General features: G+C 44.0%; 1 protein-coding gene across 2 annotated transcripts; it reads left to right on the top strand.

Annotated features, from left to right (window-relative positions):
* Positions 1 to 11602: 11602 nt before the first annotated feature.
* On the top strand, positions 11603 to 19347 carry LOC122187612 (T cell activation RhoGTPase activating protein). Of its 2 annotated transcripts, XM_042885279.1 has the most exons (10): positions 11603 to 11694; positions 12115 to 12198; positions 12305 to 12358; positions 12801 to 12867; positions 13870 to 14042; positions 14804 to 14965; positions 15435 to 15544; positions 16260 to 16455; positions 16848 to 16965; positions 17153 to 19347. In XM_042885279.1, the coding sequence occupies exons 2-10, from the start codon at positions 12172 to 12174 to the stop codon at positions 18328 to 18330; spliced, it is 2085 nt and encodes a 694-aa protein (XP_042741213.1). In that variant the 5' UTR covers positions 11603 to 11694; positions 12115 to 12171; the 3' UTR covers positions 18331 to 19347. The 2 variants fall into 2 exon arrangements, with proteins under 2 accessions (XP_042741213.1, XP_042741221.1); XM_042885287.1 differs by lacking the exon at positions 12115 to 12198.
* The last annotated feature ends 2586 nt before the right edge of the window (positions 19348 to 21933 follow it).

Here is a 21933-nt window from a genome sequence, read left to right as displayed (position 1 = left end):
ACATAATCAGTTAATATTTTCTCCACACTTTTTAACTGTTACCTATTTTAGGGGCAGATCCAAACACCTCCCGAATTCTGATGAGGCTTTAGGAGAATTTCTATTTTGTTCTTTGTATTATAGCACTACTTATTAAAGAAAATTGTGCCTTGCTCATTTTCCTGTGATCACACATGCCACTTTCAATACACGAGGTGAAGAAATGGCTTCTGCCTATGTACAAGATTATTAACACGGTAGAAGTCAATACAGCACGGTACCATGATAGAGACATAATAAAGATCTCAGTGATCCAGCACTTCTGCTAAAGGAGCGTACGCTAGAGGAAATATCTAATTGTTCTTGTTCTAAGGCAGAGTGGATTCAGAGTCCAACTGCAGACACAGTGAAATCTCTTCATTCACAAGATCTTGGCTGGTAGTAGATCTTTGAATTACACTGACTTTTTAAAAGATGAGTCATTGATCAAAACTTGATTCAAGCACCATTTGAAGCGTCTGGTCTCTACATCCTAACTTTGCTGCATTCCTGTATAACATTTCTGTGACCACTCACATCAAAGTACATTTTCTTTCTGTGTTCCCAGACTTGGCAATCTAGGCAAGCATCTTTCCATTAAATCCATCCTTGTAATTGTCAGATGTTATTTAGGTTATGCTTTTACCATTTGTTTTCTGTACAAATAATTTGAAGAGCTTGTCATGTAGACTGTTCTCCTTCCAGGTATACTGAAAATAAAAGGGATGACAGCTGATAAGAATTGGTTAAGCACAGATTAGTTTTACCTCAGCTACGCTCAATTCATAGCATAGAAAAGCAAAACGAAGAGTTACAACTCACACTGTAAAATCCCACAAATGGGGAGACACTGTTTCCATCCCCTCTTTTCTTCTAAGGAACGGACATTTGAGTTGTACTTTGACTGCACGAAGGAGAACCCCTCTATGTGTGTCATTGTGAAAGTCAGTAGTTTGTAATGAAAATTCCCCATTTTGAGGACAGATTTTTTAATGAAAAGCGATAGAATATTTGAAGACAAAAGGCTTTTATTGGTCTCATAACAGCACAATCTGACATCAAATTTTGGGATTTCCCCCCCCTTTTTTTTTGTTGTCACTTATATGCTTAAAGTTTATTTTGAGCATTACCTGCATCATGATGGTGTCACTTTTTGTCTGGGATGCACAGAGAACAAGGTTGCAGGGATCAGGATCTTTCCAATTCTACCTACATGAGTACCCAAACAGCAGCACAAACTGCTGTGAGGGAAAATTTGGCGGGAAAATTCATTTTGCAAAGCTTCTAAATGTACACATCTTGTGCTGTCGTACAACTCGAGAAAGAGAGGACCAAGCAAAACTGCGTTTTGGGGAACTAACACTAAGATCTGCTAAGCAGTAACAAAGAAGATTAAAAAAAAGAGAAGGAAGAGAAAAAAAAAAGAGTGTCTGTCTGTCATTTCCTTTTTGGAAAATATCTTCAGTGTAATAATGTAGGAAATTACTTTCAAGTTGATGAATGTTTTTTTCAGTTGGTAAAATATAGTTCTGCATCCAGAAACTAAACTGGAAACTATGGGCATCTTTTTTCTTAGTTTACTTAAAATCACTTTTATCTACATAGAATACTGTCCAAACCCCAGCCAAAATTCTCAAAGGCAAGCTAAATAAAAATCAGTTATTGACCAAAGAGATGATTGTTCTTATCACATGAGTTATTGTATTCTACTCCCAGTGTTAAATAGAAGTAATTTTGGGGATATAAGGGGGGCTTACCTTGCAGGTACACCAGTGTGTTGAAAATGGAAGAGGGGAATTTCAAGTTCAATCCCATTGATTTTTATTTGTTAATGATTACAGTAGAGGAACAGAAAAATGTATTAGTGAGAAGGATAAAGCAGTGATTTCCGTCTTGGGAGGAAATGTTCAGCCTCTTCAGCCAGCACTCATTTGTGCTCTTTCTGCAAAGTGATGAACTGAACCGAATACTTCGACAGAACCTGAGCCACTGCTCAGTATTCACACAGCATCACATGCCATGGAAGGGGATGTTCCCTGACCAATCCCTAGGATTCAGACAATGAAGTCTTTCTCCAGACATAATCCATAATCCAGTCGCTATTCTAATGGCTTTTTTAGATGATTAGACACGACATTTGTAAAAATCAGCAGCTACATCTTATTCTCAGCCTTCTTGTAGCTTGAATGTACAAGAGGTTTTGTGTGTTCTGGCAGACCTCCAGACACCTAGGCCTTCGGAGATAAAATGAGCTGTCCATCTCATTTCCTTCCATGCTCCATTTCCTCATCTTTGTAATTCAACTCCTGAACACAGCCATCAAATCTTTATCTGAAAACCTGAACATGCTGTTCTGGGAATGGTGGAAGCAGTGATGTCTTGTTTTCTGCAGACTCACATCCATTGTACCTGATCCAATTCTCCAAAGCCCTCAGTGGCTCCCATGATCCCATTCCATTAAGCACACCAAACTGATCTGGAGACACCGGCCCTTTATTACTACTTAGCACATCCTAGTGTTAGTTCCCCAAAATGCAATTTTGCTTGGTTCTCTCTTTTTCTAGTTGTAAGATAGCACAAGATGTGTACATTTGGAAGCTTTGCAGAATGAATTTTCCCACCAAAGTTATCTTCCCTCACAGCGGGAGGCCCAGAGCAGCCTGGTCTAGTATTAAATGGGGAGGTTGGTGGCCCTGCATGTGGCAGGGGGTTGGAGATTCATGATCCTTGAAGTCCCTCCCAACCCTGGCTATTCTGTGATTCTGTGATACTCGCATAGCTAGAACTGAAGAAGACCCGATTCCTGCAACCTTTGTGCATCCCAGATAAAAAATGACAGTTTTGATGTAGATAGACTGGTCATGATTAGCTATCCAAGTCTGAGAAAATGGCTTTTTCTCAGTGAAAAAAAAAAAAAAAAAAGTTTTTTCTTCTACATATCAGGCACTGACTTCCAAAATGTTTGTAGGAAATTATTTGCCTAGAGAAGAAGTAGCCCTCTTGCCTGTTGTGAATGAAATTAATCTGGAAACTAAAACTTAATGGAAATGCTAGAGAAGTATAAAAAACCTGGGAAAAAAAAAAGTGAATTCACATAAGCCTTGTCTGTGAAACAAGGAGTCCATGATTAAAAATATAGCAAGGACTAAACCCAACCAAATCTGCTAACGGCTTTGTTTGGGTAGAGAAAGATTTTGACATAGATAACTAAAAATCAGAGAATGAAGAATTTTGAGTGTGAGAAGTCAGACACTGTGTCAGAGAGGGTATATCTGTGGGAAGAGGATTTCTGAGGTGCTGCCACTGGGGCTTCTCAGCCCCACTGAGAATTAGACCCTTCCTGCTGCTGAGCATCCTTAGGAGCTTGAAGCATACTGAGGTGGCAAAAATTGCAGAGCCATGAGGTCCTTCACAAGCAAAGTGAAGGAAGTAGCATGCAGATGATACCATGTACCTCACCCTCCTAATGTTTAAAAGCATTGCCTCTGCTGTGACTATGCAGGTATCCCCATCTCAGGACCCACAACAAAGTTCAGGCAAAGAGAGTTATCTTCAGGATCTAGATAGAATGGTTATGTCACTTACTGTACTGAATGGTTATTTCGTTGTGACATTGTCATATTTCCTCATGACAATAAGCTACATGCTGAAATTGTGACCATCTGATCTGGATAGAAGGTTTCTCACCACATCTCACTGCGGTAAGTAGAACTGCAAAGACCTTGAGGGACATAGGTAATGCCCAGAAAATAACATATGGAAGCAACACATTGTCCTCAAACTCAAAATGCTTCTATTTGTCAAAGATTTCCCAATGAGGTTAAAATTAAGGTCTTTTCTTTACCATGCGGCAAACAGAAAACAGAAGAGGAAACTACTGCTAAGCTCTTTACTGAGCTCTTGTGCATGTACTACTTTTCACCACAGAATGCAATTAAAATTTTTAGCTAGACTGAAAAAAACGTAATAGGGCTATTACTGAACTCTGTTTGTTTCATGAGTAAACTGTTTAAATGTCATGGTAACTATTTGTTCCTCGCTTGAGACATTCTTTAGGATTTTACTTGAGATCAATACAGAAATATTGCCTGTGTTGCTTTTTCATGATAGTTTCATAGTTATGACAAGTTTACATTGCAGCACACTCTCATACAAAAAAACCTCTGGGAATGTGTGGTTCTGGAAGTAAACAGAAATGTTGCAGGGAGGAGAGACATCTATTGGACATAACACAGGCTTGGCAAACTCCTACCACATCTGGCTCTCTTAATATAACAGGCAGTAGTCAACTGCAGCAAGATGTAGCATTTCAGTGCCTAACCTTAGCAAATGTTTTACCTGAGTGTAACACTGGAGATGATTAAGTTAGAGCTCAAGAGGCTAAAAAGGTGGGCCTGGGTGAACCTGATGAGGTTCAACATGGCAAAGTGCAGAGTTTTGCACTTGGGCCGGAGGAATCCCAGGCATCCATACAGACTGGAAGGAGCAGTCCTTGAGAGCAGCCCTGTGGAGAGGGACCTGGGGGTCTTGATAGATGAAAAACTGAACATGAGCCAGCAGTGTGCCCTTGTGGCTTGGAAGGCAAATGGGCTCCATCAGAAGATGGGTGGCCAGCAGGGACAGGGAGGTGATTGTCCCCTTCTACTCTGCTCTTGTGAGGCCCCATCTGGAGTACTGTGTCCATGTCTGGAGCCCCCAGTACAAGAAAGAAAGGGAGCTGCTGGAGAGAGTCCAGAGGAGAGCCACGAAGATGATCAGAGGGCAGGAGCACCTCCCCCTACAAAGACAGGCTGAGGGAGCTGGGCTTGTTCAGCCTGGAGAAAAGAATGCTGCAGAGTGACTTCATTGCAGCCTTTCAGTACCTAAAGGGAGCCTACAAACAGGAGGGGAATCAACTCTTTGAAAAGGTTGATAGCTGCAGGACAAGGGGAAATGGTTTTAAGTTGAGGGAGGGGAAATTTGTGTTGGATGTCAGGGGGAAATTCTTTACAGAGTGAGTGGTGAGGTGCTGGAACAGGCTGCCCAGAGAGGTTGTGGATGCCCCGTCCCTGGTGATGTTCAAGGCCAGATTGGATGGGGCCCTGGGCAGCCTGGTCTGGTATTGAATGTGGAGGTTGGTGGCCCTGCATGTGGCAGGGGTGTTGGAGACTCATGATCCTTGAGGTCCCTCCCAACCCTGGCCACTCTGTGAATCTGTGATTCTGTGATCATAATTTCAGGATGTCATGTTTGAAAGTTGCATGCTGGAGATCTATGTATACAGCCTTATAAATAGTACTCCTTACCTATCAAATGGAAGACCACCTTACAAATGTAACAACATTTTGGGTTTGTCATTACCCCACATAACAGAATAATAAGTATTCATTTTTACTTTCTGAATATTATTGGATGAGGTCACTCAAGTTCACGCTGCTGCACAATGCTGCAGCAATATGGAGTTTGGCTTACAGAAATATTGTTGCTGTATCATGCACCTTTTGGCATAGCATCTTTATATCTGATGGTGCCTATAAAGAAGATTCAATTTCCCTTTGGAAGAGTTACTCTTCAAGTACTTCTGGGATACCTATCTATTTCAACAAGCAACCATGTGAATGAATAATATATCTGGTAACATTCAGAGCATTTCTTCTAAACTTCTCTTTAGATCGAAGATAAGTAAGCACTTCTTTTCACACCTAGGGAAGGGTTTTGCATCTTTATAAACTGGTCTGGTAAAAGATGTATCTTCTGCTTACAAACTTTCTTGCTACTACTAAATAAGGAAGTTGATGGCTGTAAGACCGCACACAGTGATTGTTTTCAGAGAGTGAAAAATCTCCAACATAGTAATCTGCTAAATGGGTGAAAAGGTAAAGCTCAAACAAACCTTTAAAAGGAAGTGAGAAGGGAGAAAAAGATCTTCCATTGAAATCTCAGCCGCCACTGAGCTGGCAAATGGACAATGCAGCACAGAATTACCTTTGCTTTGCTCTCCTTGCTGCCCTCTCTGTGCAGTGACTGACAGTGCGTTTGCAGATGCAGAGGCTGGGATCTGGTTTCCCTGCATGGTTCTGCTGGTGAGTGCTAGTGCCTGAGGCCAGCTGGACCTGTCTGAAGTTTGATGCACTTCCATGGTCCCCACGTCCCTTCTGCAGGAGAGATATAGCACCCTTTGCCCAGAGGCCTCTTGGTGCCCTGTGGTAGCAGCCAGAGCCCATGCCAGATGAGCTTTTGCTTTCTGAGATCCTCATAAGGTAGCCCTGCTTCAAAAACAGGATAGTGATGCAAAAGTAGAGTGTTTATAAAAAACAGCAGCACGGGGGCTGTTGCTAGTAGCAACAATATGGCAGTCATCAGCTAATATGGAGATCTTTGTCTTGAATTTGTCACCAGCTAATATGGAGATGTTTGCTTCAAATTTATCATCTTGATTTTGATGGGCTGCCAAAACTACATGAAGAACATTTTATTTTGCTGTCAGTGTATGTGCATTCACAGGGACAAAGGGCATGACAGAAAATAGGTCTCCTAAGAGTGGAGCCAAATGTATTCAGAGGAGTTTGACTCCAGCCAGCAAAGTTACGCTTGGAAAGATTTGCCTTGCCTTATATTACATTTGCCTGGAGGATGGAGTCCAGATGTGTGGCCATAAAAGTTTTCATTCACGATTCATTTTGAGGCAATGAGGATCTGGTTACTGGCATTTGGGCCTATTACCTAGGCAGTAGGTACAGCATAGGAACAACATACTCACAAAGGCATCACCATGATGAGGAGTTTGGGGATGTTCTGTCATATCACCACAGGAAGCCAACTGGAGAGGAAATTCCAGATCCTTCTGGTTATCCTTCCTGAGTGCATCCAGTGACAGCCATGTTCAAGGCAATGGGGAGCTGCTGTGCCTGGAGCAGCTCCCACTCTAAATGCTTGAGCTGTGAGGTCTTGCCACTCGTGAGCCTGGTTTTCTTCTCTAGTTTTTATATTGGTATGACACATACACAATGAACCCCAGAATTTCACTCAGTCCAAGCTTTTGGGTTTTCTTATGGATGGGTTCCTACGACGTCGGCAGCCTGCAGATCATTACACTGAGTGAAAGTGAAGTGAGTTATGCTTGAAAATCACATGCAAGTAGGAAATGAGTGTGAAATCCATGTCCTCTCTTGTTTCCACTGATTCTCATTTTAAGATTTGAGATGGTTTAGATACTGAAATTCAAAGCAAAACACAAGATGCAGAGGAAGGAAAGATACAAGCGTATGTCAACAGAAGTATAAAAGGAAAGCACTTGTATTAATCCTGAAAAGCAAAATCAAGATTCATATTGCTCTGGTTGTGGTAGGGAATATAATCTTCCTGTGAGAATAAGTGAAATTGACAGAAAAGCACCAGCTCAGTTTCTGATTAATAAATGAATGAGATAAAGAAGCAAGTGAGAATGCTGCTGGAATAACAAAAGAAAATGTTACAAGTAAGTAGATTCTCACTTTTGATACTTTTTGAGTATTTTCAACAAGAAATCTTGAAGAGAATAGAATTAAGTCCTAATTACGAGTTCTCCTTTTTTGTGTGTGTGTGTTTTTTGTTTTGTTTTGTTCATTGTGAGTAAACAAAGACTGATATCTAGATCTGCTCAGTCAGAACTGAAGGGCAACCAAAGTTCCGAGAGGCCTTTCTGCTGGCCACCTCAGGGAGTCCAGGGAATGAGTGACTCTTAAGCATCTCCTAAGATACACCAGCAAGCTGTGCACTAGCACAGACCCTTTGAAAAAAACAATCTGCATGCACCAGACCTCCACATCTGAAAAGCACTCAGTGGAATCAGTCAGCTGATGACTAGTAAAAATCTTCAGAACTGCCAACATTCTCTTGGGGGAGGAGGGAGTGCCCACACAAGAATAAACAAACCATCGTGCAAATCAAGCACAAACAAAAAGTGGGTGTTATGAGAAGGGCACAGAATACTCCTTAGGTTGTGTTTGCAGTATTATTTTTGTTCTGTAACTCCTTCCTGTGCAATAGCTACCCAGTGTGTAGAAGGGTGGTGCACCACCATTGCAGTCTGATATCTGATTAAGGATAAAAACTAACAGAGCAGAGCTGGGAAAAACTGACAGTGGGTTTCACTTTCCAAAAGCAGGGTTTGTTTGAGTCCAGATCCCACAAGACTAACTCCAAAATTTTGGCATCAGTTGGGTTAATGTCTCTAGTTCTTTTTCACAGTTGTCACTGGAAGGGTCAGGAACTGTTTTCATGACAGCACACACCAGCCTCCTTTCTGTGATCAGACCTTGCACTGTGCCTATAGGATCTGCAAGCCACTCTGGAAAGCGGTAGGAAATGAGAGCTGCCCTGAGAGGTCAGATAGAAATGTACCCCGTTCTCCACGGTCTACACACTCTGTTCTTTGGCTCTGTGTACAGATCACACAAAGCTTTCCTTTCCACACAAAAACACAACTCTGACTCTGGCACAATTGCTTTCCTTATTTTGGTAAATGCTCCTACTGTTCCCCTAGGAGACTGCATTTGCGCCAGTGAAGATGTAACAGGAATCCAGACTATCTTCCATATCGAGATGCACTGATGCAGAACGTGGCTCTTCCTGCTGTATTATATATGGGCTTGAAGGAGTCCTTGCTTCAGGCGCATCCTGTCATACACTTATCACTTCCGCTGCCTTCTTGCTGGTAGGACAAAACCACTAAAACAAGTGTCAGGATTTGTTAACACTCCCAATTTTAAGAACCATAATGTAAAATTTGCCTCTGTCGTGTTGAAGCAGACAAAAGTGAGCTGTGGCTGGGATTTTCCCATTTGTGGTTTGCTAGGGAGGGAACAAAAACAGACACTTTCCAGCCGCAGCAGATTGCCTGCCTCTCTCTTCTCACCATCAGACCCTGATTCCTTCTCCCAGCTGGTGTTGCCTCTTTGTTGCTACAGCCTTGGGAGTAAGATCTGCAGGGAAAGAAACCTCTCAGCTTGACCTCAGTTTAGAAGGTTAGAAAGAAGGGAATGTCTCAATTCAATATGTGTCAGTAGCAAGCGGTATACAAAACTTCTCCTCAGAAACTGGCTGGCCACAGTGTTTGGGAGTCAACCAGGGCAGCCATGGCCTGGACATGAGGCTAGTCCTGCAAAATCCCTGTAAGCTCCCTGTCACACATCCTGATACTTGGTAATACTCAGTGTGGAGGTTGGCTTTGGTGCTCACATCCACACGGCCCATTTCTTGAGGGTAGAGGAGGCTGTGGAGCCATGCACTCACTGCCTTTGAGACAATGTTGGCAGTAGCCAACACATAGGAGCTCTTTGCTGTCCTTCCCCAAGCACAGCCAGGCTCTGTGCTGGGTGGCCATGTAATCACTGCACCAAGCCACAGCTTTTTGTTGTGCCTGCTATTCAGACGGAACATGCTTGTTTGCAGTGAAATAACTTGCTTCAAAGTCATTCTTGCACAAATTAAGTGTTTGTGATGCACAGCATATAAAAGCTATAAAAAACAAATGAAATAATGAGAGCGAAAGAAAACCACCAATGTTTTCCATATGTTCAAGAAGGCCTACACACATAATACAATAGCCAAATCCTCTGAACTGTTAATAAATGAGACCTAATTAGATGGAGATAGAGCAGTGCGTGCCAACTGGCTGCCCTGTATGTGCTGTCCATACACTCTCATTACTGTAGCTCGCCTCCTGGGAAACTCAGAGCATTATGCTTGTGTACAGCTGTGTCCTATTTGTAACCTAAGCTTCTGGTGTAGCTGATCACCACCCATTAAACTCTCATTTTCTTCACCAGTCACACATTTTCCAGAACAAATGCTGTGTCTTAATCATGAAACAAATTGAGCTCAGAAATATGCCTGAGTACAGTGCTGGGAGAGAGGGCAACTCAGAATTGAATTGCAGAGGTCCCCCATGCCTCCTAGGTGCTTAATAAACTGATACATTCAGATGCATATTTATCACACGTGTACATGTACCAGAAGTCCTGCTGGGACCATCAGCAGGGGTGCTGCAGCTGCCAAGCAGCCTCAGAAGAAATTCTCGAGAGAACACAATGCAGGATAGCGATATTTTTGTAGCAATGTAAATCAGCCCATGGAATGTAGTAAGGAAATGGCGTATGTAGTGCAGCCTCATGGGACTCCTAATTAACAAAAAATCAGTTACAGTGGTAACGGAAAAATCAGCGTTAAATGCACAGGATTGTAGAGTAAGTGATTTTGATTCATGTAAGTTTTCTCTCTAGTCTACAGAAGGGTGTATCCACAGAAGCATTGAAACTACAAAACCTCAGGACAACTTGAAATTTCACCCACACCACCTCCACCCCCTGAAAAGAAGAGCAGCCTTCCTCTTTTCCTTCCAGACGCATTTCTGTCTAGCCAGAAGTGAGTTTTGTACCATGGATTTCTGCCAGGCAGAACCGAGTTGCCACCAGCTGTCTGCCTCGCAGACATCCCTGGGTCAATACTCCATGGGACAGATCTGATGTGCTTATGCAAAGAACAGCTTTAAGGGTGAATTCGGCAGCGGATGTGCATCTGTGACACAGCCTTGTTCCCTGCAGACAAGAAGTAGAGCATCCTCCGGGGGAAGCACCAGTCAGACCAGTTCAACAAGGCAGCCAACTTTCCTGCTGGACCCACTGCTGAAATACTGCCAGCCCTTTGATTCTCAGTTCCAGCCCCCTACGTCAAGACTGGTGCCCAGAATACCGTATCATAATTCACTTTGTCAATGTAAAGCCTGCACGTGCCTTTCACAATTGATGGCTTTTTTTGAGCTCTCTAGATGGATTGATCTTTTATTACTTGGACACACCATTCTAATTAAGAAGTATTTTCATCAAGAGTTTTTATTACATACTGTTATATGCAACAGTTTACTATCTAACATCATTTCTTCTTTTAAAGCAGAATAGCATTTAGAATAGCATTAGTGTTCTCCTTTCTAGTCATCTTGTTTTAAATTTCATATCAGCAATGAATAGCTCACAGCTCAGTGTAACTTTACCAGATAATCTATTTCCAGCCTATTTGACACTTGGATTTTCAGGAACTAATTGGCACCTGCAAAGTGTGTGTCTGCACTGCTTTCAGACATTAAACTGTTGTGATTAGTTTTGTAAAAAATGTACAAAAACATTTCTCTGAATTTTGGCTATTTCACTCCTCTTTTTAATTATTCTTAGTGCAAGTCGATCTAGCAGTGCATCTTGAAACTGCACAATCTCTGATCTCTGGGACCCAAAGAACAGGTGGTGCCCGCTGCCCTTTCACTGCCCACGCCACAGCCCCCTCTGCACATCCCACCTCGCAGCAGTGATGCGAGATGAAACATTTACCTGGCAAATGGCTCATCCTTTCCATGCATAACAGATACACGGGTGTTTTTTTTTCTCTTCTTCTTTAAGGAAAAAAAAAAACCAACAACACAGAGCTCCTCTAAAAGGAAAGAGGAAGCCAGAAATGTCGCAGCATCTCAGTCCTGCCCCATGATGCTTCTTCCTGCCTGTGAATTTCCACCTGCTGTTCTGCACTATATAAGGCAGCACACGTGGGGTAGAACTGTTTAGTCGCCTGCGCCCGCCCAAAGGATTAGCAGCAGGGGAACGATGCTGCTTGCCCTGTCCTCTGCAGCCCACAGGACGTGAAGGAGCTCCAGCGGGACTCACTCCTTGGGTAAGCAAAGCCTGGGTACGAACATGCGCTGTTGGGGTGCGGCTGGGGAGCCCCAGGCACAGCTGTACAGAGATGCGCACCGACAGTTCGTGGGCAAAGCTGACTGGCTTGCTTAGCTTTGTGTTTGCAAATCAACAGTCCCACATAGCTGTCACTGCCTGCTCATTTTTGCGTGGATTAAAAATGGAAAGCTGCTTTTTGTCTGAGTGAACGAAGGGGGAAACAGAGCAAAGGACTGAGGGCATTACAGAGGGAGCTTTCGGCGAGCGCTGCTTTTATGGCTCACCCGGGTGGGCGATCTTTCTGGTCAGGATTGCGCTGAGATGCTTGGCTGGCTTGTGGGGCAGAAAGGAAAGGAAGGAAAGAAGGGTGCAGCTTTACCAAGCTCCTTTTTTTGTCTGTTCCTTGTTCAATAAACAGGCAAACAAAAGGACTCGAGGAACCAGACAGTGCAGAGCTCCCCCAGTTAAACTCCTAATGAAAGTGCTTAGCAGCTGTAATACTGTGAGTGTCATTATTTCAGCTCTGTCAACAGAGCGACTTTGAAAAGCACTGATCTCTAAAGTGTAGCACTAAATAACTCACTCCTGGTCTTTGTTTTCTTACCTAGTCAAAGACACTAAATGCTGGAAACATGGAGAGTTTGATTGAGTGCCCATCAGAGGTAAGCAGTTGCTACTTTTTTTCCCCAGCTCTTTGCTGGGTGCTGAGGCGAGATCTCTGTCCCGGCTGCGCACCCCGGTCAGGATCCGATGGCAGAGAGCCCTTCCTCATGGGCAGAGTTTGGGAGGAGATCCTCAGTGCCGGGGGGAGGCAGATGGGCAGGCTGTTCCCCCTCCCCACATTCAGACAGCTCGTGTCCTGCTGTGGCTTCTTGGAGTCACAGCAGCTGTCTAACTCAGCGCTGAGGCTGTGACTGGCCGAGCAACAGCCAGGGTGGCTGCCATGCACTCTTGTTGGGCAGCAAAGCAGCATCACGGCTGGGCCCAGGGCTCCCTCGGCAGCTGTCCGGTCACTCTGCTCACTTCCTGGGCCTTTCATGGGTTTCTGTGTGGCTGCATCAGGTTGCTCGAGGCCCTCTTGTAACTCTGATGTGCTTCTTGCAGGCTGATGCCAAGAAATGCCCCCTGTTGGGCCCAGCTGACACTGAGCACAGACTTTGCCAGTTGGCTGGTGAGTTTTAAAAACAAACTGAGAAAACTACCTTCTTATATAATGCTTGCAATGCTCGTGTAGAACCGCTCACCTCACGCCCCTCAGTGCAGCCCAAGCCCCACCATGACCCGGGAGGCAGCGGCCTCCCTTTGCTTGTAGCAGATGATGATGATGCCTGCCTGTGCATCCTGATTCCATGGTCCTCAGAGCCAGATTAAATTGTGTCCTCGGCAGCAACATCAGTGCACGTGCTGCTTTCTGACAGGAGCATCTCCACTGGGGTGCGGCCCTGCTGCTCACCACTACCCATATGTTTACACACCAGGGCAAACACACCCAGCTGCAGCAGAGCTGCACTTGTTTGCTCTCATGGTGCAAACAACTGGGAGGAGAACCAGCACAGTACAGGGTCAGAAATGGAGCAAGCTGTCCTGTCACACTGATTTTCAGGCTTATCAGAAGCAAGTTTTTTACGACTCCATAGCACTGTGACTTTCTCATAGATTTTAACACTTGCTAAGAGATTTCTGACCCTGAAGCCAATGCAGCCCAAAAGTGATGCTCAACTCTAGAGGAGGTGTCTCCTTCATGGACAATACTGAATAGTGGAAATTGTCATTGTAAGCTGCCCAAGTGACATATCTACCTTAGACAGCTATCACAGAAACCTCTGCAATATCAAAAATCTCTATAAATGTCAGATATGTACCGTTAGTTCTGTGCCCTGTATGTTCCCATTCTCTAAGAGGAAATAGTGGCTAGAGTGTAAAAAAAAAAGTCAGAAAACAGGAAAGGTGGTGTCCTTAGAGGGATAGTCAGAGTTCTAAAGTTTAGGCAGTTGTTTCCTTAGCAACAACTTGGTTATCTTTCAGTTTCTACCCATTTAGTTTGAGTTGTTGCCTCAACATACACCTCTGCTCTTCACTCCACATCACATAACACTGCACGCAGATGAAGGGAAGCATAACTCTGTTGTTTTATTTTAACTGATTTTTTTTTTTAATTTTCCTTTGTTTGCAGCAGATGGAACAAAGAAAAGAAAGAAGGTGATATCGTGGCCATTTGCTCTGAGACGCACTTCCACCAGCGGGGATTCCCCGGGGCAGCTGGACTCCGGCCTCAAGATCACCTTGTTTGGCCAGCCTCTGGCAATTATTTGTGGGGAAGATGACATGCTGCCCCAGCCAGTCCAGGTAAGCAATCCTAGCGATATGTTTATCATACTTCTGGCTTCCAGAGTGAGGCAGGATCCCCTGTGATTCTGCTACAGTACTCTGGAAATTAGTGGTTTTGGTGTTTCCTCTCCATGCACAATTCTGAGAAGCTCAGAGCTCCTCCCAGGTGTAGAATGGATCAGATGTGCAAGTTCTGTCCACTCTATGCAACTTCCATTGGAAATTACTTTAAGTGGAGACATTGTGGACCAGGAATGGGAGAAATAGATCTGTTGCTCAGTACAAACCTCTGTGGTTTTACAGAAGTCATATCAACAAATCTTTCAGCAGCAAAAACATTCAGGGATTTCTGTGTTTCCCTGAAATATCATTCAGCTGTGGACTGCCACTGATAAATACTCAAAGACTTATCTTCTAGTTAAAAATGATCTTGCAAAATTTCTCCCACTGAGTTGGCTTTTCCAGTGCACAGGCTTTTTTCTCTTCTAAGAAATATTTTCTAGGCATTCAGCCTGGCTTGGGAGCCACCTCTTGTTTCCTTCTGGAAGGAAGCAGGGATGACTCCATTGGAGTACAAAAATAATTTGGTTTGGGGGAAAAATCAGATTATTACCAGTATAACCTACTTGGAGATAGAACTAGATGCTGGTCCACATAAAGCAGAGTATATCTACAGTCATTTTATTTTCTCCTGTACCTAAAGAAATGTTCACCTGCTAAAGGACCTTTCTTCACTCACAATAACATTTTCCCCATCCCCGTCTATTTTCTTCCTGCAGGATCTCCTAACTATATTGTACATGAAAGGACCTTCCACTGAAGGGATATTCAGAAAAGCTGCCAATGAGAAAGCACGCAAGGAGTTGAAGGAGGATCTAAACAAAGGCGGGAATGTTGATTTGGAAAGCAAAACTGTGCACCTACTGGCAGTGGTTTTGAAGGTAAATTCCTCTGACTTTCAGCTGTAGGAGAACATAGCCAATCTGCACAGGCACACCATAATGCGGAGATTTGGCTTAGGTGGGACTCCAGGTGAAAGAAAGAGTGAAACCAAACTAAATGTTTCAGGCATGGGAAAGTTTGGCTTTCTCCTTTTGCGATGGATTTTCAGCTCCATTTCTGCTGCTGACTTTCTGCATGCCCACAGGAAACTCAGTTCCTCCTCCTCAGCATCCTCTTCTGTGAGGAACACTGAGATTTAGGGATGAACAAGAAGCACATAATAGCTATAAACCCTTATTGCACTGATGTAAGGGCATACAGTATGTACCTGTGAAGCCTGCTTCTCTGTAGAGCTGATGGCCACCTCTGAGAGCAGGTAGCTCCAGCCAACCTGCCCTGTAGAGAGCCCGAGTAGCAGCCATGTTCCCCTAGTGTCCATAATCTCATCTCAGTCTCTTGACTTTGCAGGACTTCCTCCGAAACATTCCCTCCAAACTTCTGTCAGATGACCAGTATGACAAGTGGATGCTAGCTCTGGAGAAGCCAAGCAAGCAAGAAAAAATTGAAGAACTGAAAGAGTAAGTGTTGCAACCAGCAAGTTCTGCAACCAGTCTAGGTGCGATGGAGAGGCTGGTAGTGGCCAGCACCTTCTCTGGAACTTGAGTCTCATTTAGAAACCCATTTCTCCATTTGCAATTGTTTCTGTGGGGGTTGTAGAGCAATCAGCATGGAAAAGCACTTCTCTAGCAGAAGCACTTCCTGGAGGTATTTGGGATTGCTCTAGGAATCACTTATAGCCAGCAGGAGGAGGGAGCTGATGGTGTCACAGTGAATGTTGTCACTGTATGGTGTAGCAAGCGCTGATGAGAGCTGTAGGCCTGATGGCCACAGGGTTGGACAAGTGAGGCTGGCCCTGTGCTGTGCCCTTCAGAATGACCAGAGGTGAAAGGTGGCAGAAAGGGCTTTGTGAGCTGTGTGACAGCCACAGGCTTTCACGCACCCTTAGGAACCTCTGGTGATATTTTCTGATGCCGCCTCCTCTGCTCAGTGACACAGGATGCTGTAATGTTTCCCTTCAGTCAAGACCACATAATTCAGGATCTTGTAGTTACCCACAAGCTCGGCTGCTGTTGGGGATTTCTGAATGATACTTCTGCAAAGTAGTGAAAGCATAGGCATTCCTTTTTCTGGAGGAAGTGCTGTCTGTCCATGTGCAACTGAGACTTGCTCAAATAAAGAAGTAGCAGCCACCGCACCAGGAATTAACGTCTCATTTTGCCTTTTTTCACTTAGGGTGGCTGACAAATTGCCCAGACCAAACCTGGTCTTGCTCAAGCAGTTGCTCTCTGTGCTCCACCGCATCAGCCAGAACGCTGACACCAGCAGGATGGACGCCAACAACCTTGCCATCTGCGTAGGCCCGAACATGCTGAGCCCAGGGACAGGCAGCACATTGCCGCTGGAGGTGCAGAAGGAGATGAATGACAAGGTGAGTTGGGTTCACCTACCAGCTGCTCTCCCTGGGTAGCTCAGACCCATCCTCGGGGATCCCACTGCTACAGCAAAGGCCACACAAAAGAGAACAGCACCGCTGTGTGGCTGCCCCTCATCCCACATGTCTGCAGTGTGTATCCTGTGGGCATTGCTAACCACACACCCTCTGGGGAGTGCTAAACTGTGGCTGATGGCATTTTTTTTCTGGTACCAGGGCAGATCAGTCCATCTGTGGTGTCAGGCCTCATGGTACAGGCAAGGATTTTGGCAGAAGCCATCCTTCTCTGTGCAGCCCTTCATCATACAAAGACATCGGGCAGCAGCAGGAAAGACTGTTCAATATATTTTCAGCCCCTTTGATTGAAATAGATGGTTTTCTGTGTGCAGGTGACTGTGTTGGTGGAGTTCCTTATAGAAAACAACTCAGAAATATTTGGAGAGGACATTCTATGGCCTGTCAGCACCTTGGCTGTGGAGTCACCAGAGCATATAGACAGCTCCACAGGTAAGAGAATGGAGGAGGGATTGTCACAGACTGGGGCTGCTGCTTTTAGGTTTGATATGGGAATACATCTGTGGAAACAAATGTTAAAAGAACCTGTTGTATTGCACTTCTACAGGAATATTTTCCAGATAGCTTCCTTTTGTTCTTCCATGGCCAGTAAAAACTAACAGGTGCTCTGTCCCCACAGAACGCCTGTGTGCTACTCATCAGAATGACTCTGCCTATGACAGCCCAGATCCTGAAGCTGAATGCTGTACTTCTGAGCTGGAGCAGCCCAAAGGAAGAAGCACTGGTTTGAGCAGAAGATATCCAGCATGTGTCTCTGCCACATCACTGACTATTTGCAAAAATGACATCAACATGATGGACAGGAGGTACTCAGAGCCAGACCTATCATTCCAGGACCGTTTCGAAAGCAAAATAAGGAAACAGAAGCTAAACAAAAGTGAGGACAGTTTTCCAGTTCAGCAGAAGCAGCTAGGTCTGGAGAATGAGGTGCTGGACAAACGACTTGCAATCTTACCTTCACAACTATCAAGTGACTCTCTATCTAAAACATCCTCCAGTTGCTCACTAGAGAGCTCTGACGGCTCAGTCTTCACCAGCTCCCCATTAGTTTCACCCTCTAGTCCCAAAAAAAACTTCTTAAATAGGCCCCAGTCCTTTTGCACCAAGCCTCATGAAGACTGTAGCACAATTAGGCGAGAGATCAAAAAGCATTCTATGTCATTCTCTTTTGCAAACCACCGGAAAACACTAACAAAACAACAGAGTTGGGGGCCTGGAAAACACGTGGGTTTCCAGAGGGACAGTTTCACAAAGAAAGATGATCAGTTCTCCTGCAGAATTGTACAGGAAAACAGCCCTGAGGATGACAAACCAATGCATGTGCCATACCAGCGAAGGTCACGTTTCAGGTCAGCTGATGAAGTGTTCAGAGAGGTAGACCAGAGGAATCCTGGAAGACCACCCTCTTACGAAGAAGCTACTAAGAACTGCGTGGCCACCCAAGTTCCCTCCTGCAATCTCACAGTTCAGACTATGAGATCAAAGGTGTCAAACCAGGACGCTTTGCCATCTGATCTGTGTACTGGCCTTGCACAGGGCAGAGCCTGTACAGCTATGAAGGACCTACCCAGCGACAGGATTTCTGCAGTGAATGATTCTGATGCAGAAACTGAAACTCTCAGTGTTACTGTTGGAATAAACTCCCGTGTGAGTTTACCTGTGACCCCAGGAGTGTACCGACTGAGAGCCATGTCTGAATCCTATCAAAAGAACAAACATGAGTATGTGGCACGACGGTGCAGCCAGCCCATTTTTGAGGTAGAGCAGATACAATATGCTAAGGAATCCTACGTTTAAAATCTTCTCTCTCCTCTTTACATTGTACAAAGTAAATGCTGTAAAGATAGATATTTTGCTTATGTTTTGTAAGATATTAGTTTCAAGGGACCCGGAATAAGCTAGCTCCATATGAACATTTTTTTCTTGGAAGCTCTTCTGAAGTGTTGCTCACTTTGACATGTCACCTTCTTCCACTAAAAGAGGTGTGTGTTTGTGGGGGGAAAGTATGTAAAAATATGAGTGACTATGATGCACATAACGTGTTGTGTGGGAAAACTAGTCAGTAGTTGATAAACAGTGTTGTATGTGTATCCCTAAAAGGACAATTAAAAGGTAGGCAGGTCCAAGTACCTGTCCCACTTTCCTCTTCTTTTCTGTATAGTTGAAGATTCTATGTTATTTGCCATGTGTGCGTCAGGCTGATGCAATGCCTTGCTGATTTTCTGCATTAAGAAGTGGGTTAGCAGTTACCCCAACAGGAGAATAGCTATTCTGCCACCTAGGCCATTTCTTCACTCTTTCATCGAGCCCCTTGAACCTGCTGCCATTCCTTCCTCCTGCTTGCTAACCATGAGAACAATCTGACCATGAGTCAGCATTAATATTGTGTACTAAGCCTGGATTTAGAGCCACTGAAGCCCTACAGGGTCATTACAGGCACGTATCAAGTGAATCTTGAGTGGCCTGAGATGCTCTTAGTCTAAATAAACTGGACAGACTAAACAGAAGGAAAGATCGTCTTCAGCTTTGCTCTCATGAGAAATAATAATAAAAATAAATCCCATGAGGAAACATTCCAGATTCAAGTTTTAATTAGTTAAAATTGCAGATCATTTGTAAAATTTAAAAAAAGGAAAAGAACATATCTAAGTGTTGTCCTTATAACCTTGTAAAGACAACAGGAAGTGCAATGTTTTTACATGTAGGAACTTATTTTGGTTAGCTCTTACCTTTCCTTTTATGGCTTAGGAACTGGCAGAGTTTTGGTTTTCTCCTGTGTAAATTCACTACAATAAAAACATTTTCTGCATGATTGCCACACTGTCCATTGTCTCTCTTTAAAAGCACTCAGGAACAACACCAATTGTAGCTACTTTTATACTATACACTGCACTGCTGTTCTGTTTAAATGATGCGACACATAGCAGGAAGGAAAGCAACTGACCAATAGCATCACTATTTTAATTTTGTAAAACTGTAGGCCAGATTTTGGGAATATATTCTTTTCTGTCGGGGAAACAAGGTACATTGCCACACAACAGCAGTTATCAGTAAGATGGAGAGGGAGTTACAAAGAAGAGATGCTAATTAGTAGGTAATTAGAAAACAGCATACAAGCATCTCAGATACGATGGTTTCTGGGAGTAGCTGTACCCAAAACAAAGCAAAAAGGAGAATGAGAGTCCCTGGTTATTTTTTTTGTAGTTCTATATTTGCAACTCCTTTCATGACTATAAAGCCAGGCTTACATGAGATCATTTCGGAACTACTTATAATTTTGAAATATGCATCCATGTTTTGAAGTACATACCGTTCTTTTCTTGTACTTTTAATTTTATCTGTGGTTTAGATTTTATCACAAAACATTTAACGCCTTATGTTACTTTCACGTGGAAAAAAAAAGTGGCCACTAAATCTATGATTCATCGAGCTCACAAATTCCGAGAAAAACTGAACAAACACAGGTACAATGTGCAGCCTCTGTAAACCCACCCTGAGCACACTTGGATTAGCAAACTGGCACTTGTTTGTTTAGGCAATTGTTACTGGTATATTGCCCCCACGTGGTCGGAACAGCAGAAACACTAATCATACACATCTCGCAGAACTAATTAAAAACACATCGCAAATTATTTCATACTTTTTGTGAGCTCTTTGGGACGCTGAAAATGACAAAATCTGTCGGGATTGCACGAGTATTCTGGATATTTCTGCTGCAGTGAGCATGTTAACATACCATTTTACAAAATAACACAAACCCAAGTTTAATGATTAAATAAGAGAATGTACATGTCTGCTTAATAACAAAAACCACATGTCTTCACAGACACACACAAGCACACATAACTTGTAATGCATGCGGGTTTCAAATTGACTGAGCATGTGTGATGGTGCTAGAGGCAGTTAGCACTGCACTGCACCCTCAGCATTCCGTTGTGGCCTACCAACCAAACTCAGTCTATTCCTATGGACTTGCCATCAAAGTCCAACACTGGCACCTACAATAAAGCCAACAACTTGTCATTTTTTAGCAATTATTATTTATTTGTTTGCAATGAGATACTCCCTCTTCAGCCTTTTGTTTACAAATAGGCAATAGTCCTGCAGAGAAGGACCTGTAGGTCCTGTTAGATGAAAAACTGAACATGAGCCAGCAGTGTGCCCTTGTGGCTCGGAAGGCAAATGGGCTCCATCAGAAGACGGGTGGCCAGCAGGGACAGGGAGGTGATTGTCCCCCTCTACTCTGCTCTTGTGAGGCCCCATCTGGAGTACTGTGTCCAGGTCTGGAGCCCCCAGTACAAGAAAGACAGGGAGCTGTTGGAGAGGGTCCAGAGGAGAGCCACAAAGATGATCAGGGACCTGGAGCACCTCCCCCTACAAAGACAGGCTGAGGGAGCTGGACTTGCTCAGCCTGGAGAAAAGAAGGCTGCGGGGTGACCTCATTGCAGCCTTTCAGTACCTAAAGGGAGCCTACAAACAGGAGGGGAATCAACTCTTTGTAAAGGGTTGATAACTGCAGGACAAGGGGAAATGGTTTTAAGTTGAGGGAGGGGAGATTTAGGTTGGATGTCAGGGGGAAGTTCTTTACAGAGTGAGTGGTGAGGTGCTGGAACAGGCTGCCCGGAGAGGTTGTGGATGCCCCGTCCCTGGTGATGTTCAAGGCCAGGTTGGATGGGGCCCTGGGCAGCCTGGTTTAGTATTAAATGTGGAGGTTGGTGGCCCTGCATGTGGCAGGGGGGTTGGAGATTCATGAAACTTGAGGTCCCTTCCAACCCAGGCCATTCTGTGATTCTGTAATACCTCTGTATTTTCCTGTAGCACTGAAGTCAAACTGGTTTGGAGACTCTTGCCTGGAGTGTATATAATTTTGGAACGTTAAAAGCTAATCACAAGATGACTGTCTTATAACTCAGTTACATACTGTAAGGAGTTCCATGCGATCTATTTTTACCACAATGTGTCTCCAATTATAAAAGATATATCACAGGAGACCAAAAGCCGCCCATAGAAAAAATCTGCCAATTTTAGTCTGGGAACAGGAGTTCTTGTTTCTCTACTGCCCGTACCAGCTTTGGCGCTAAGCCAGCAGAGACATTGGATTGTTGCAGCAGCACACAATCACTGCTTGTTCCCAGGCTGACTCACTCCTCACCCATATACTGCAAATCACTATTTCACTGTCCCATTGCACACAGGAAAGTCCCTTGATCCAGGAAAAAATATTACTGCTAATTTTTGCTGGAGATTACAGCACTTAATTATCACAGGGGTGTGCTTTGAATGAATATAAGTGGGCAGCTCAGGATTCCGAACGACAGTCTGCAGATGAAAGAGTACTCAAGTTAAAGAGTTACTAATTTCCAGCGCCTTCTTTCCAGGATGTCCAAGCTCAAGGATTCC

This window comes from Lagopus leucura, unplaced genomic scaffold, assembly GCF_019238085.1.
Source record: "Lagopus leucura isolate 7727_CA_CO unplaced genomic scaffold, USGS_WTPT01 Super-Scaffold_73, whole genome shotgun sequence".
Classification (NCBI taxonomy): domain Eukaryota; kingdom Metazoa; phylum Chordata; class Aves; order Galliformes; family Phasianidae; genus Lagopus; species Lagopus leucura.
The sequence above is the reverse complement of the archived record's forward strand: the minus strand, read 5'-3'. Positions and strand labels throughout refer to the sequence as shown.